This window comes from Theropithecus gelada, chromosome 13 (genome assembly GCF_003255815.1).
Source record: "Theropithecus gelada isolate Dixy chromosome 13, Tgel_1.0, whole genome shotgun sequence".
Classification (NCBI taxonomy): Eukaryota; Metazoa; Chordata; class Mammalia; order Primates; family Cercopithecidae; genus Theropithecus; species Theropithecus gelada.
The window spans coordinates 44,290,464-44,306,005 of NC_037681.1; the positions used below are offsets into that span (position 1 = coordinate 44,290,464).

The window sequence follows — 15,542 nt, forward strand, 5'->3', positions numbered from 1 at the left end:
CGCCCGCCTCGGCCTCCCAAAGTGCTGGGATTACAGGCTTGAGCCACCGCGCCCGGCCTCTACTAAAAAATAAAAAAACACTAGCCGGGCGAGGTGGCGGGCGCCTGTAGTCCCAGCTACTCGGGAGGCTGAGGCAGGAGAATGGCGTAAACCCGGGAGGCGGAGCTTGCAGTGAGCTGAGATCCCGCCACTGCACTCCAGCCTGGGCGACAGAGTGAGACTCTGTCTCAAAAAAAAAAAAAAAAAGTTCCCTCTGCTTCTATTTTCTGGAAGAGGTTATAGAGAATTGGTATTATTTCTTTCTTAAATTTTTGGTAGAATACTTCAGTGACATCATCCAGGCCCAGTGCTTCTGTTTTGGAAGGTTACATATTATTGATTTAATTCCATTAGTATCCATAAGCCTGTTCATATTATCTATTCCTTCTTGTGTGTGTTTTGATAGAGTGTGCCTTATAAAAAATTGGTTCATCTAAGTTATCAATTTTAGGGGCATAAAGCAGTTCTTAATGCCTTTGCTACTCTTTCTTCCTGTGCGTATACACTCAAAAGTGAAACAAACCCATTACCACCTGTTCAATGGAGCCAGAGTGCCCCAGTTTTCTTTTTTTTTTTTTTTTTTTTTTTGAGACGGAGTCTCACTGTGCTCCCAGGCTGGAGTGCAGTGGCGTGATCTCGGCTCACTGCAAGCTCCGCCTCCCGGGTTCACGCCATTCTCCCGCCTCAGCCTCCCAAGTAGCTGAGACTACAGGTGCCCGCCACCACGCCCGGCTAGTTTTTTGTATTTTTAGTAGAGATGGGGTTTCACCGTGTTAGCCAGGATAGTCTCGATCTCCTGACCTCGTGATCCACCCGCCTCGGCCTCCCAAAGTGCTGGGATTACAGGCTTGAGCCACCACGCCCGGCCGCCCCAGTTTTCTGAACTGTATTTTGTATCTCTTGTTGTAGTTATTTTCTTTCTTTTTTTTTTGAAGACGGACTCTCGCTCTGTTGTCAGGCTGGAGTGCAGTGGCGTGATCTTGGCTCACTACAACCTCTGCCTCCCAGGTTCAAGCATTTCTCCTGCCTCAGCCTCCCAAGCAGCTGGGACTACAGGCGCCTGCCACCATGCCCGGCTAATTTTTGTATTTTTAGTAGAGATAGAGTTTCACCATGTTGGCCAGATGGTCTTGATCTCTTGACCTCATGATCCGCCCACATTGGCCTCCCAAAGTGCTGGGATTACAGGCATGAGCCACCGCACCCGGCCTACCAGTTATTTTCTCTCTCTTTCTCTTTTTTTTTTTTTTTTTTATGTTTTTGTTTTTCTTTAGAGACAGGGTCTTACTCTGTTGCCCAGGCCTGGAGTACATTGACATGATCTCAGTTCACTGCAACCTTGGCCTCCTGGGCTCAGCCTCCCAAGTCGCTGGGGCTACAGGCTGCACCACCATGCCCAGCTAATTATTTTCTTTTTTTATAGAGATGGGGTTTTGCCATGTTGCCCAGGCTGGTCTCCAATTCCTGGGCTCAAGCAATTCTCCCACTTTGACCTCCCAAAATGCTGGGATTACAGGCATGAGCCATTGTGCCTGGCTGTATTTTCTATTATAACTATTTCCTACTATACATCTCCACTCTACTCTACTCTTACTATACATTTCCACTCCACTCCACTCTACTGTACTCTGAACCTCTTATAAACATAGACTGTTTCTTACTCATCTTCATATATCCCTGTCACCTAGCATGTAGTAGATACTCAATAAATATTTGAGTAATTTGAATTCACATGATGAAGTTTAATAGAATTTACACATTAAATAAATAACATGAAGGAATAAAATTTCAGCTACTCTGGATGCTCAGCTTTATTGGCTTTGTATTTAGTAATTACTGATGGAGCACCAACTACCATCTGAACAGAAGAAACAGTTAAATACCAGAAAACATAAAATGGTTATAATGATATTACTAATATTTGAGAGTGTACTGTGTGCCAGTGTGTATACTGGTACTTACTATATACCATGTAAAGGCTTTTATATATGTTTTCATTTAATCTTCACAACAACCATGTGAAATAAGTGGTGGTATCTGTATTTGGCAAGCAAAGCAAATCACATAGAAGTTAAGTTTCTTACCCATTGTCAGTGTGACTAAATGAAGGCACTTAAATACAAACAGCAATGCCCAGACTTTTAGACAGTGTGCTATACTGCTATGTGACTATGCTGATTAAAGGGAGGGGAAAATCACTAGTGTTATAAGAAACCATCTTAGGGTGTAACTATTTCTGTGTAAGAGGTATCATGTCATTGCTTTGGAAAAGGCATAATACTTTGTGATAATGTGGAGTGTTTTAAGAGTATATACAAGAGGACTACCTAGGGAAGGAAAAAAATGTATACCTAAGTTAAAGCACTGCCCTGAGTATCAGCATTTTAGTAACAATATAGTGATGGCCTTTTTTTTTTTTTTAAGAGACAAGGTCTCACTATGTTGCCTAGGCTAAAATGCAGTGGTTAGTCACTGCATTCTAGTGGGCTCAGTCAGAACACACTACAGCCTCAAACTCCCGGCCTCAAGTGATGCTCCTCAAGTGACTACAGATGTGCACCACCACGCCAAGGCTCAGTGATGGCTGTTTTCCATGACAGTCTAGCATAGTGATTAAGAGCAGAGGCACTGGTAGCTTGAGTTCAGTTCCTAGCACTGCCTCCTAATAGCTTTGTGGTCTCTGGCAAATTACTTAAGCTTTTTCTTCATCTATTAAATGGGGATAAAAATAATACCTACCTTTTAGGGTCATTGTGAGGATTTGAATGAGTTGGCACACGTAAGGTACTTAGAATAGTTCTTTATAAGATGTCATGGTTAGGATCACAGACTTGGGAGACAGAGTAGTATGGTGGTAAGTTAACAGTTTCTAACTTATATTTCCTGGCACAGTATAAGAGGTATAGAAGTATGATTGTTATTATTTATAGAATTTGAGAAATCATATTTCTGTACTTTTATAAAATTTCCTGTGTGATTTCAAAAGAGAACAACCAGAAACCATCTTTTCTAGCAAACAGAATCTTAGATAATGTTTCTTTTTTTTTTTTTTTTTTTTTTTTGTTTTGAGACGGAGTCTCACTCTGTCACCAGGCTGGAGTGCCGTGGCATGATCTCGGCTCACTGCAGCCTCTGCCTCCCAGATTCAAGCGATTCTTCTGCCTCAGCCTCCTGAGTAGCTGGGACTACAGGTATGCGCCACCACGCCTAGCTAATTTTTGTATTTTTAGTAGAGATGGGGTTTCATCACGTTGTCCAGGATGGTCTCGATCTCTTGACCCTGTGATCCACCCGCCTCAGCCTCCCAAAGTGCTGGGATTACAGGCAGGAGCCACTGTGCCCGGCCTCTCCAAAACATTCTTAAAACTCAGCCAGCTGTGGCAATGTGCGCCTATAGAACCAGCTACTTGGGGAAGAATCACTTGAGCCCAGGAGGTTGAGGCAGCAGTGAGCTGTAATCATGCACTCCATCCTGGGTGACAGAATGAGACTCTGTCTCAAAAATAAACAAATAAATCACTATAAATAAAGTCTTCAGTGGGAAACATTCTGAAGTGTGCAAAGGAGCAAAAATGCAATTGTTGCTGATCCCCTTTAGTTCAAGAGTGTTTTCTGTTACCAAAAAATGCATAGTAATCCCTTTTAAAGCCATTTTGAACCCTTTAAAAATAACACATTTTGGCCAGGAGCAATGGCTCACACCTGTAATCCCAGTACTTTGGGTGGCCAAGACAGGCATATCACTGAAGCCCAGGAGTTTGAGAGCAGCCTGGGCAACATGGTGAAATCCCATCTCTACAAAAAATTAGCTGGACATGGTGGTGCAAGCCTGTAGTCCCAGCTACTTGGGGGTCTGAAGTGGGAAGACTGGTTGAGCCCTGGAGGTTGCGACTGTAGTGAGCTGAAATCGCGCCACTACACTCCAGCCTGCGCGACAGAGAGGGACCTTGTCTCAAAAAAACCTTTAAAAACAAAGAAAACACCACACATTTTTTACTCCAGACCAGTGGTTTTTAACCTGGAGAGATTTTGCACCTAGACACATTTGGCAATGTGAAGAGATGTTTTTGGTTGTTGCAACACTGGGGATTGGGGATGGGCCAGGGATGAGGATCCTACTTGTTGTATCTCATGGGTAAAGGCCAAGGATACTGTTAAACATCTGCAATAGTGATCCCCAACTTTTTTGGCACCAGTGACTGGTTTTGTGGAAGACAGTTTTTCCACCGACCTGTGGAGGGAGAAGAGGAGATGATTTTGGAATGATTCAAGCACATTACATTTATTTGCACTTTATTTCTATTATTATTACATTGTAATGTATAATGAAATAATTATACAGCTCACCATAATGTAGAATTAGTGGGAGCCCTAAGCTTGTTTTCCTGCAACTAGATGGTCCCATTTGGGGGCGATGGAAAACAGCGACAGATCATGAGGCATTAGAGTCTCATAAGGAGCATGCAGCCTAGATCCCTTGGATGCTCAGTTCACAGGTTCATGCTCCTATGGGAATCTAATGCCACCACTGATCTGACAGGAGGCAGAGCTCAGGTGGTAATGTGAGCGATGGGAGTGACAGTAAATACAGATGAAGCTTTCCTTGCTCGCCTGTCACTCACCACCTGCTGTACGACCTGGTTCCTGACAGGCCATGGGCCTAGGGATTGGGGATCCCAATCTCCAAGGCACAGGACACCTCATACAGCAAAGCCTTATTCATTTCTAAATGTTAATAGAGCTGAAGTTGAGAAAACCCTGCTCTGAACTAAAAAGAGGTTAATGACTTCCCCAAGATTATATTAACTTAGAAGAGGGCCTGAACTACAGACATGCACATAGCATCTAAGTTCAATATCCTTAACTAGAACAAAATAAGTAAATTTTTAGAGACCTAATAGTTAATAGTGCCTGTTTTTCTTTATCTTATTTAGGGTTTGTGAAACAGGATCTGATAATCAACCTCTTAGTAATAATCAACAATCAAATTGTGAATATTTTGTTGATAGCCTTTTTGAGGAAGCTCAGAAGGTTGGTTCCAAATGCGTGTCTCCCACTGAACAGAAGAAACAGGTAAATAAATGTCTATTACTTTTCTTTTTCTTCCAGTGTTTCTCAATATATGGATCTGTTAGAGGGTCCCTAAGGTCAAAATTGTTTTGTTTGTTTGAGACAAGGTCTTTCTCTGTCACCAAGACTGGAGTGCAGTGGCTCGATCCGATCTTGGCCCACGGCAGCCTCGAGCTCCTGGGTTCAAGCAGTCCTCCTGCCTCGGCTTTCCTGGGTAGCCTGGAGCTCAGGCACACACCACCATGCCCAGCTAATTGTTTTGTTCTTTTGTAGAGATTGGGTCTTGCTTTGTTGCCCAGGCTGGTCTCAAATTCCTGGGCTCAAGTAGTTCTCCTGCCTCGGTTTCCCAAAGTGCTGGGATTATAGGTATGAGGCCAAAACTGTTTTCATAATAGATATTATTTCCCTTTTCCACTATGTTCACAAGCTAGGGACACCTATAATCCCAGCACTTTAGGAGGCTGAGGCAGAAGGATCACTTGAGCCTAGGAGTTAAAAACCAGTCTGGGCAATAAAGCAAGACCTATCTCTACAAAAGAATAAAAAAATTAACTGGGCATGGTGGCATGTGCCTGTAGTCCCAGATTCTTGTGAGACTGAGTTGGGAGGATTGCTTGAGCTCAGGAGTTTGAGGCTGCAGTGAGCCATGACCGTACCACTGTACTCCAGCCTGGGTGACAGAGTGAGACCCTGACTGGTAAGGTAAGGGTAGGGTAAGGTAAAAAACTAACTGTTCATTTTGCACTGATATTGCAAAAGTTGTGGTGGGTAAAACTACAACACCTTAGCAGGAATCAAGGCAGTGGCAACAAACTGCTGGCAGTTACAGGTTAACATCCCAAACCCACCGAATCCAAAAATCCAAAATGCTTCAAAATCCAAAATTTTTTTAGTACTGACATGATCCTTAAAGGAGATGCTCATTGGGGGCATTTCAGATTTTGAGTTTTGAATTTGGAAAGCTCAACCAGCAAATATTTCAGAATCTGAAATTCAAAACCCTTCTGGTCCCAAGCATTTCAGATAAGGGATATTCAACCTGTACTTTATTCTTTGCATATACTTCCAAGGGGGGAAAAAAAACTAATTTTAATTAAGAATGTCCTTGATGAAGCAGTAGAATTTATAAATTTTGTATCTCGGCCAGGCGTGGTGGCTCATGCCTGTAATCCCAGCACTTTGGAAGGCTGAGACGGGCAGATCATGAGGTCAGGAGTTCAAAATCAGCCTAATCAACATGATGAAACCCTGTCTCTACTAAAAGTACAAAAATTAGCCGGGCATGGTGGCGCATGCCTATAGGCCCAGCTACTCAGGAGGCTGAGGCAGAAGAATTGCGTGAACCTGGGAGGTGGAGGTTGCAGTGAGCCGAGATTGCACCACTGCACTCCAGCCTGGGCGACAGAGCTAGACTTGGTCTCAAAATAAATAAATAATTTAATTAATTAATTATGTATCTCAAACCTTGAATATACATCTTAATATTCTGTGTGACAAAATGCAAAGTATACATAAAGTATTTCTATAATACACAGAAGTGTCTCAAGGAAAGGTGCAGTTATTTGAGATCAACAAACTGTCTGCTTTTTCATGGCATATTGTTTCTGCAAGAAAGAATGGTTTACATACAGACTATGGATATTCCAACTTGCTCTGTCACCCAGGCTGGAGTGCAATAGCAAGATCTCGGCTCATTGCAACCTCCACCTCCCAGGTTCAAGCAATTCTTCTGCCTCAGCCTCCCTAGTAGCTGGGATTATAGGCACGCACCACCATGCCTGGCTAATGATTTGTGTTTTTAGTAGAGATGGGGTTTCACCATGTTGGTAAGGTTGGTCTCGAACTCCTGACCTTGTGATCTGCCCGCCTTGACTTCCCAAAGTTCTGGGATTACAGGCGTAAGCCACCACACCTGGCCTAGCAGATTTTTTTTTTTTTTTTGAGACAGAGTGTTGCTCTGTCACCCAAGCTGGAGTGCAGTGGTGCGATCTCGGCACACTGCAAGCTCCGCCTTCCAGGTTCACGCCATTCTCCTGCCTCAGCCTCCCAAGTAGCTGGGACTATGGGCGCCCGCCACCACGCCTGGCTAATTTTTTGTATTTTTAGTAGAGACAGGGTTTCACAGTGTTAGCCAGGATGGTCTTGCTCTCCTGACCTTGCGATCCACCTGCCTTGGCCTCCCAGAGTGCTGGGATTACAGGTGTGAGCCACCGCGCCTGGCTTTTTTTTTATTTTTATTTTTTAAATTTTTTTATTTTTTGAGACAGAGTCTTGCTCTGTCACCCAGGATGGAGTGCAGTGGCACAATCGGCTCACTGCAACCTCCATCTCCTGGGTTCAAGCCATTCTCCTGCTTCAGCCTCCCCAGTAGCTGGGATTACAGGCATGCACTACCATGCCTAGCTAATTTTTACATTTTAGTAGAGATGGGGTTTCACCATGTTGGACAGGCTGGTCTCGAATTCCTGACCTTGTGATCCACCCGCCTCAGCCTCCCAAAGTACTGGGATTACAGGCATGAGCCACCGCGCCCAGCCCTGCCTGGTAGATAGTTTCTAATAATGAATGAAGTGAGCCTGACACTTCAAGGAAAACAACTTATAGTAGATGTTGAAAATGATAAATTTTTCTTTAACCAACTTTTTTTTTTTTGAGACGGAGTCGCGCTCTGTCGCCCAGGCTGGAGTGCAGTGGCATGATCTCGGCTAACTGCAAGCTTCGCCTCCCGGGTTCACACCATTCTCCTGCCTCAGCCTCCCCAGTAGCTGGGACTACAGGCGCCCGCCACCACACCTGGTTAATTTTTTTGTATTTTTAGTAGAGACAGGGTTTCACCGTGTTAGCCAGGATAGTCTCGATCTCTTGACCTTGTGATCTGCCCTCCTCGGCCTCCCAAAGTGCTGTGATTACAGGCATGAGCCACCGCGCCTGGCCTTAACCAACTTTTTAAGTGAAAATAACACTTTTAGAAAATTGCCACTATAGGCTGTGCTTGGTGGCTCACGCCTGTAATCCCACCACTTTGGGAGGCCAAGGTGGGTGAATCACTTGAGGCCAGGAGTTCAAGACTAGCCTGGCTAACATGGCGAAACTCTTTCTCTACTAAAAAATACAAAAAATTAGCTGGGCTTGGTGATGCACACCTGTAATCTCAGCTACTCAGGAGGTTAAGGCATGAGAATCACTTGAACCTGGGAGGCAGAGGTTGCAGTGAACCAAAATCGTGTCACTGCTCTCTAGCCTGGGTAACACAGCAAGACTGTCTCAAAAAAAAAAAAAGAAAAGAAAAAGCCACCATACCTTGACAGTTTCTCAAAACTTAAGGAATTTCCTAGTGAGATTAGTGTCATTTTGATAAATATAAATTTTATTATATAATTAAATGTGTCAGCAGTTGGAAGATCTGCATAATTCAGAAAACCAGTATTTTCCAAATGACCAATATATGATGTTATAAAGTGATGCATGAGTAAAAGAGCCAAAGAATCACATATACTAAAAGATTTTAATGTAACAAGTATATGAAAAGATGGTTGGTAAGTTTCAGATTCCACATTCAGATTCTCAACTAACTTTTGAGATACTACTACTACTTATTAAATTTTGATGAAGTGTCAAAGAATATCCTGGGAAGGCTATTAAAATACTTCTTTTTCTAACTGCATAACTGTAAGAGGTTTGGTTTTTTAAAAAAACATTTCAGCCGGGCACGGTGGCTCAAGCCTGTAATCCTAGCACTTTGGTCAAGAGATCGAAACCATCCTGCCTAACCCGGTGAAACCCCGTCTCTACTAAAAAATACAAAAAACTAGCCGGTCGAAGTGGCGGGTGCCTGTAGTCCCAGCTACTCGAGAGGCTGAGGCAGGAGAATGGCGTAAACCTGGGAGGCGGAGCTTGCAGTGAGCTGAGATCTGGCCACTGCACTCCAGCCTGGGGGACAGAGCGAGACTCCGTCTCAAAAAAAAAAAAAAAGAAAAAGAAAAAAAAAATTTAAATCAAAATAACATGTCAAAGCAGACTGCGAACGGTACCAATTACGAGACCCCAGCTGATTTTTTGACTTGAGACATTTAAAAAAGTATTTATGAAAAATCCCTTCACTCTGATTTGGTTTTCAAATTAAAACTTAATCTATTAGTTGTAAAAGGCTTATGTTGAAAAGTAGCAGGCTTGTTACTCCTTGGCCCTAGCATCTACTTTCTTTTTTCTTTTTTAAGTTGGCATTTCACTCCTGTTGCCCAGACTGGAGTGCAATGGTGCGATCTTGTCTCACCGCAGCTTCCGCCTCCCGGGTTCAAGCGATTCTCCTACCTCAGCCTGGGATTACAGGCATGCACCACCACGCCTGGCTAATTTGTATTTTTAGTAGAGACGGAGTTTCTCCATGTTGGTCAGGCTGGTCTTGAACTCCTGACCTCAGGTGATCTGCCTGCCTTGGCCTCCCAAAGTGCTAGGATTACAGGCATGAGCCACTGCATCCGGCCACATCTACTTTCCAGAGGCAACAAGTTATAACTCTTAGGTATTTCTACTGACACGAGCTTTCTGTTTCTGATAATATGCTAATAGTGATAGTTCTTGATTTTTCAGATTTTTGAATTATGTATTCACTTTGTATTATAGATAATAAGGATTTAACTCTTTTTCTACCTTCCCCCTCTCCCCAAATCACCTCTTCCCATTCTTCTAACATAGTTATGTTACAATTGGGGATTAAATCAATTGTTATTTGTATCTGTAAAAGTGTAAATACCATACAACTGTACAGCATAAGTGAAAGCCACCATGCCTGGCCCACAAGTTAAAATTTTTCTAAGAGAAGACTGTGGTGAAACCCTCCTTCAGTGGACTGGTTGTCCACTGGGGAACTCTACTGCTCTTGCTCTGGAATCTATAATCCTGAGTATTCTCCTCTCTCCTGATTACTCAATTCTATGCCTCGCCCAACATCACCTCCTCCTTATATTTTAATGTTTATGAAGCCAGTTGTATTAGTCCATTTTTACGCTGCTGATAAAGACATACCCGAGACTGGGAAGAAAGGAAGTTTAATTTGACTTACAGTTCCACATGGCTGGGGAGGTCTCATGATCATGGCACCAGCAGCAGAAAATGAGCAAGAAGCAAAAGTGGAAACTCCTGATAAACCCTCCAGATCTTGTGAGACTTACTCACTATCACAAGAATTGCATGAGAAAGATGGGCCCCCATGATTTAATTATCTCCCCCTTGGTCCCTCCCACAACACATGGGAATTCTGGGAGATACAATTCAACTTGAGATTTTGGTGGGGACACAGCCAAACCATATCAATGATTTTAATTTTTTGTAGAAACTGGGTCTTGCTATGTTGCCAGGGCTGGTGTCCAACTCCTAGGCTCAAGCAGTCGTGCCTTGGCCTCCCGAAGTGCTGGGATTACAGGAGTGAACCACCCTACCCAGCTTGAATAGTGATAGAAGAAATTTTCAAAGAACATTCAATCCTACTACATTTTATTAACATGATGCATTTTGTTTCCTACTGTTTTGCAGGTAGATGTAAATATAAAATTATGGAAAAACGGATTCACCGTCAACGATGATTTCAGAAGTTATTCCGATGGTGCCAGTCAGCAGTTTTTGAACTCCATCAAAAAAGGGTGAGTAGCCAGGTGTGGTGGCTCAAGCCTGTAATCCCAAAACTTTGGCAGGCTATGGCGAGAGGATTGCTTGAGCTCAGGAGTTCAAGGCCAGCCTGGGTAGTAACATAGCCAGACCTTATCTCTACTTAAAAAAAACATTACCCAGCCAGCCCAGCTACTCAGGATTGCTTGCACGTGGAAGATTGAGGCTACAGTGAGACATACTTGCATCCTGCACTCCAGCCTGGGCAACAGCACGAGGCCCTGTCTCCAAAAAAAAAAAGGCGGGGGATGGGGGGCAGCGGGCATGGTGGCTCGTGCCTGTGATCCCAGCACTTTGGGAGGCCGAGGCGGGCAGATCACCTGAGGTTGGGAGTTCCAGACCAGCCTGACCAACATGGAGAAACCCCATCTCTACTAAAAATACAAAATTAGCCAAGTGTGGTGGCACATGCCTGTAATCCCAGCTACTCGGGAGGCTGAGGCAGGAGGATGGCTGAAATCCAAGAGGCGGAGGTTGCAGTGAGCCAAGATTGCACCATTGCACTCTAGCCTGGGCAACAAGAGCAAAACTCCATCTCAAAAACAAAACAAAACAAAAACAAGGTGGGGTAAGTAATCTTTGTAATAGGAAGATACTTTAGGCTTTTTTTTTTTTTTTTTGGTGAAAGAATCTATGTTAATGTTCACACACCCCCTACACATTCACAGATACACTTTTTCTTTTGTACATTCACATTTTTATAAGATGAATTTTCTTAAGAGAACCACAACTACAGGTTTCTTTTCAAGATGGTGTCTCGCTCTTTCACTCAGGCTGGAGTACGGTGGCATGATCTCAGCTCAATGCAGCCTCCGCATTCTGGGGTCAAGTGATTCTCGTGCCTCAGCCTCCCGAGTAGGTGAGATTACAGGTGCCTGCCACAGTGCCCGTCTAATTTTTATATTTTTAGTAAAGAACAGGGTTTTACCATGTTGGCCAGGCTAGTCTCGAACTCCTTACCTCAAGTGATGATCTGCCTGCTCTGCCTCCCAAAGTGCTGAGATTACAGGCGTGAGCCACCACGCCCAGCCAACAACTATAATTTTGAAGAAAGTTTAGGAACTTGAATTCTGATCAACCCAAATCTTACTTAAACTAATTTACTAAGTATTTTCTAATACCTCATTTTCTTTATTATTTAATATTTATGTTTAAATATCTTTAAAGTCTTTAAAATGATCATGGTAGAACTCTCTCTGACCCTTCTCTGGCTTGGCAGGCTGCCCGATTAATGAATAAAAATTTTAAAAGAAAAAAAATTGTTGCCGGACACAGTGGCTCACATCTGTAATCCCAGCACTTTGGGAGGCTAAGGCCGGTAGATCACAAGGTCAGGAGTTCGAGACCAGCCTGGCCAACATAGTGAAACCCCATCTCTACTAAAAATACAAAAATTAGCCGTGCATGGTGGCACATGCCTCTTAGTCCCAGCTACTCGGGAGGCTGAGGCAGGAGAATCGCTTGAACCCGCGAAGCAGAGGCTGTGGTGAGCCAAGATCATACCACTGCACCCTGGCCTGGGCAACAGAACCAGACTCCATCTCAAAAAAAAAAAAATTGTAATGTTTACTATATATTTATGAATCTTAAGTATTATACATGCTTGGTCTAGAAAATTTTTTTAAGTATTAAGAACTCGAAAATCAGCCAGGCGTTGTGGCTCATGCCTGTAATCGCAGCACTTTGGGAGGCCGAGGTGGATGGATCACCTGTGGTCAGGAGTTCAAGACCAGCCTCGCCAACATGGCGAAACCCCATCTCTACTAAAATATACTAAAATTAGCTGGGCAAAGTAGCAGGCGCCTGTAATCTCAGCTACTTCAGAGGCTGAGGCAGGGAGAATTGCTTGAACCCAGGAGGCGGAGGTTGCAGTGAGCCAAGATGGTGCCACTGCACTTCAGCCTGGGTGACAGAGCGAGACTCTGTCTCAAAAAAAAAGAACTTAAAAATCACTTATAATTTAACCACTCACAAGTAACTATTGTTAACATTTTTGTTGAATTTCATTCTATCATTTGTGTCCATAGATGCATATATATACTACATATATATTTATTTTTAAAACAATTTTAAAATCATCAGCAAATATTTCAATATATCTGAATATTATTTTATCACAACAGTGCCCCATAATTTTTATATATACTTAAAATGTTCTTGGCAACATAGATTTTTTTGTTTTTATGTTTTTTGGGGCTGGAGTGCAGTGGCATGATCATAGCTCACTGCAGCTTCAAACTCCCCATCTCAAGTGGTCCTCCTACCTCGGCCTCCCAAATAACTGGAACTATAGGTGTGTGTCACCATGCCCAGCTAATTTTTTAAAAACTTTTAGTAGAGATGAAATCTTGCTATGTTACCCAGGCTGGTCTCAAACTCCTGAGCTCAAGCGATCCTCCTGCCTCGACCTGCCAAAGTGCTGGGATTACCAGCGTGACCCACCATGCCCAGCCAAGTATTTTAAACTTTGCCACTATGAAAAATATTTTTGACTATTTTCTTGTACTTATGTTAAAAAAAAAAAAAAAAACCAGCTTTGTTTAGATATAATTAACCTACCATAAAATTCATCCCTCTGAAGTATATAGTTCAGTATTTTTAATACATCTACAGAGTTTTACAGTCATCAGCGCAGTCTAATTTCAGAATATCATTATCACCCCCAAAAGCCAAATATATACTAGAAGTCACTCTCCATTTTTCCCTTCACTGCAGCCCTAACATAACCATGAATCCACTTTGTGTCTATCTCTATGGATTTCCATCTCTATGCATTTGCCTGTTCAACTCATTTTCACATTTTGGGCTATTATGAATAATGCTACTATGAACATTTATATACAAGTTTTTGTGTGGTCATATGGTTTCATTTCTCTCAGGTATAAATCTAGGAGTGGAATTATTAACTCTTATGTTAACTTTATGAAGAACTGCCCAAATGTATTCCAAAGTGGCTGTACCATTTAACATTCCTACCAGCCATGTATGAGGGTTCCAATTTTCCACATCATAATACATGTTAGCTTCTGTTTTTTTAAATTATAGCCATTTTAGTGGTTGTGAAGGGGTATGTCATTCTGGTTTTGATTTACATTTCTCTAATGACCAGTGATGTTGAGTGTCTTTTCATGTGCTTATTGGCCATTTGTACATCTTCTTTGGAGAAATGTCTGTTCAAATCCTCTGTCCAGTTTTTTGCTTTTTTTTTTTTTTTGAGACAGAATCTTACTCTGTCGGCCAGGCTGGAGTGCAGTGGCATGATCTCGGCTCACTGCAACCTCCACCTCCCAGGTTCAAGTGATTCTCCTGCCTCAGCCTCCCAAGTAGCTGGGATTACAGGCATGTACCACCACACCCGGCTAGGGTTTTACCATGTTGGCCAGGCTGGTCTTGAACTCCTGACCTCTGGTGATCCACCTGCCTGGGCCTTTCACATTGCTGGGATTAGAGGCGTGAGCCACTGTGCTTAGCCTGTTTATATTTTCAGGTGGGTTATTTGCCTTTTTGTTGAGTTGTAAGAATTCTTCATTTTTTCTGAATACAAATTCCTTATCAGATATATGATTTGCGAATATTTTATCTCATTCTTTGAGTGCCTTTTGACTCAAACAGAAAAAAATAAAACAATTACATAGAATTACAGTATGTATAGAGTGGTATTTATTCACTAAAATATTTTTTAAACTTTCTTATTGAAGTATGGCTTATATACACAAAAATACAGGCCAGGTAGGCCAGGTGCAGTGGCTAATGCCTGTAATCTCAGCACTTTGGGAGGCGAAGGCAGGAGGATCATTTGAGCCCAGGAATTAAACCAGCCCTGGCAACATAGCGAGAACCTTTCCCTACAAAAAAAAAAACTAAAAAATCACCTGGGTGGCGCACGCCTGTAGTCTTGGCTACTCAGGCAGCTAAGATGGGACAATCGCTTGAGCCCAAGAGGTCGCAGCTACAGTGACCCATGTTGGTGCCACTGGACTCCAGCCTGGGCAACAGAGTGAGCTCCTATCTCAAAAAAAAAAAAAGAAAGAAAAAGAAAAAAGAAAAGTACAGAAATCATAAATATATACTAAATGAATTTGTATTATTATTCTGTCAGAATAAATCAACTACTTTATTAGAATTTGTTAAAATTTGTCCTTTGGCCAGGCGTGGTGGCTCACACCTGTAATCCCAACACTTTGGGAGGCTGAGGTGGGCAGATCACTTGAGCCTAGGAGTTCAGGACCAGCCTGGACAACATGGTGAAACCCCATCTTTACAAAAAATACAAAAATTAGCTGGGCATGGTGGCCTATAGTCCCAACTACTCAGAAGTCTGAGGCAGGAGGATCGCTTCAGCCCAGGAGGTCATGCAATGAGCCATGATTGCACCTCTGCACTCCAGCCTGGGCAACAGAATGAGACCCTGTCCACCCCACCCCTACCAAAAACAAAAACAAAAACAAAAACTCAAATTGCTTAGTTAACAGCGATGTCCAGTCTTTTGGCTTCCTGGGTTACACTGGAAGAAGAAGAATGGTCTTGGGGCACACATAAAATACGAAAATACACAAATACTAACGATAGCCAATAAGCTTAAAAAAATTGCAAAAAAGGCCGGGCGCGGTGGCTCAAGCCTGTAATCCCAGCACTTTGGGAGGCCGAGGCGGGTGGATCACGAGGTCAGGAGATCGAGACTATCCTGGCTAACATGGTGAAACCCCGTCTCTACTAAAAATACAAAAAACTAGCCGGGCGTGGTGGCGGGCGCCTGTAGTCTCAGCTAC

At 43.0% G+C, this 15,542-nt stretch overlaps 1 protein-coding gene across 2 annotated transcripts in view; it reads left to right on the forward strand.

The window, feature by feature from the left end:
• Window positions 1-15,542, forward strand: part of UBXN2A (UBX domain protein 2A) — a 53,317-nt gene that overhangs the window by 26,418 nt on the left and 11,357 nt on the right. For both annotated transcript variants that reach the window (XM_025354213.1, XM_025354214.1), the window contains exons 3-4: window positions 4,974-5,112; window positions 10,642-10,748. In XM_025354213.1, coding sequence (XP_025209998.1) covers window positions 4,974-5,112; window positions 10,642-10,748 — 246 coding nt within the window. The remainder of the gene's footprint in view (window positions 1-4,973; window positions 5,113-10,641; window positions 10,749-15,542) is intronic.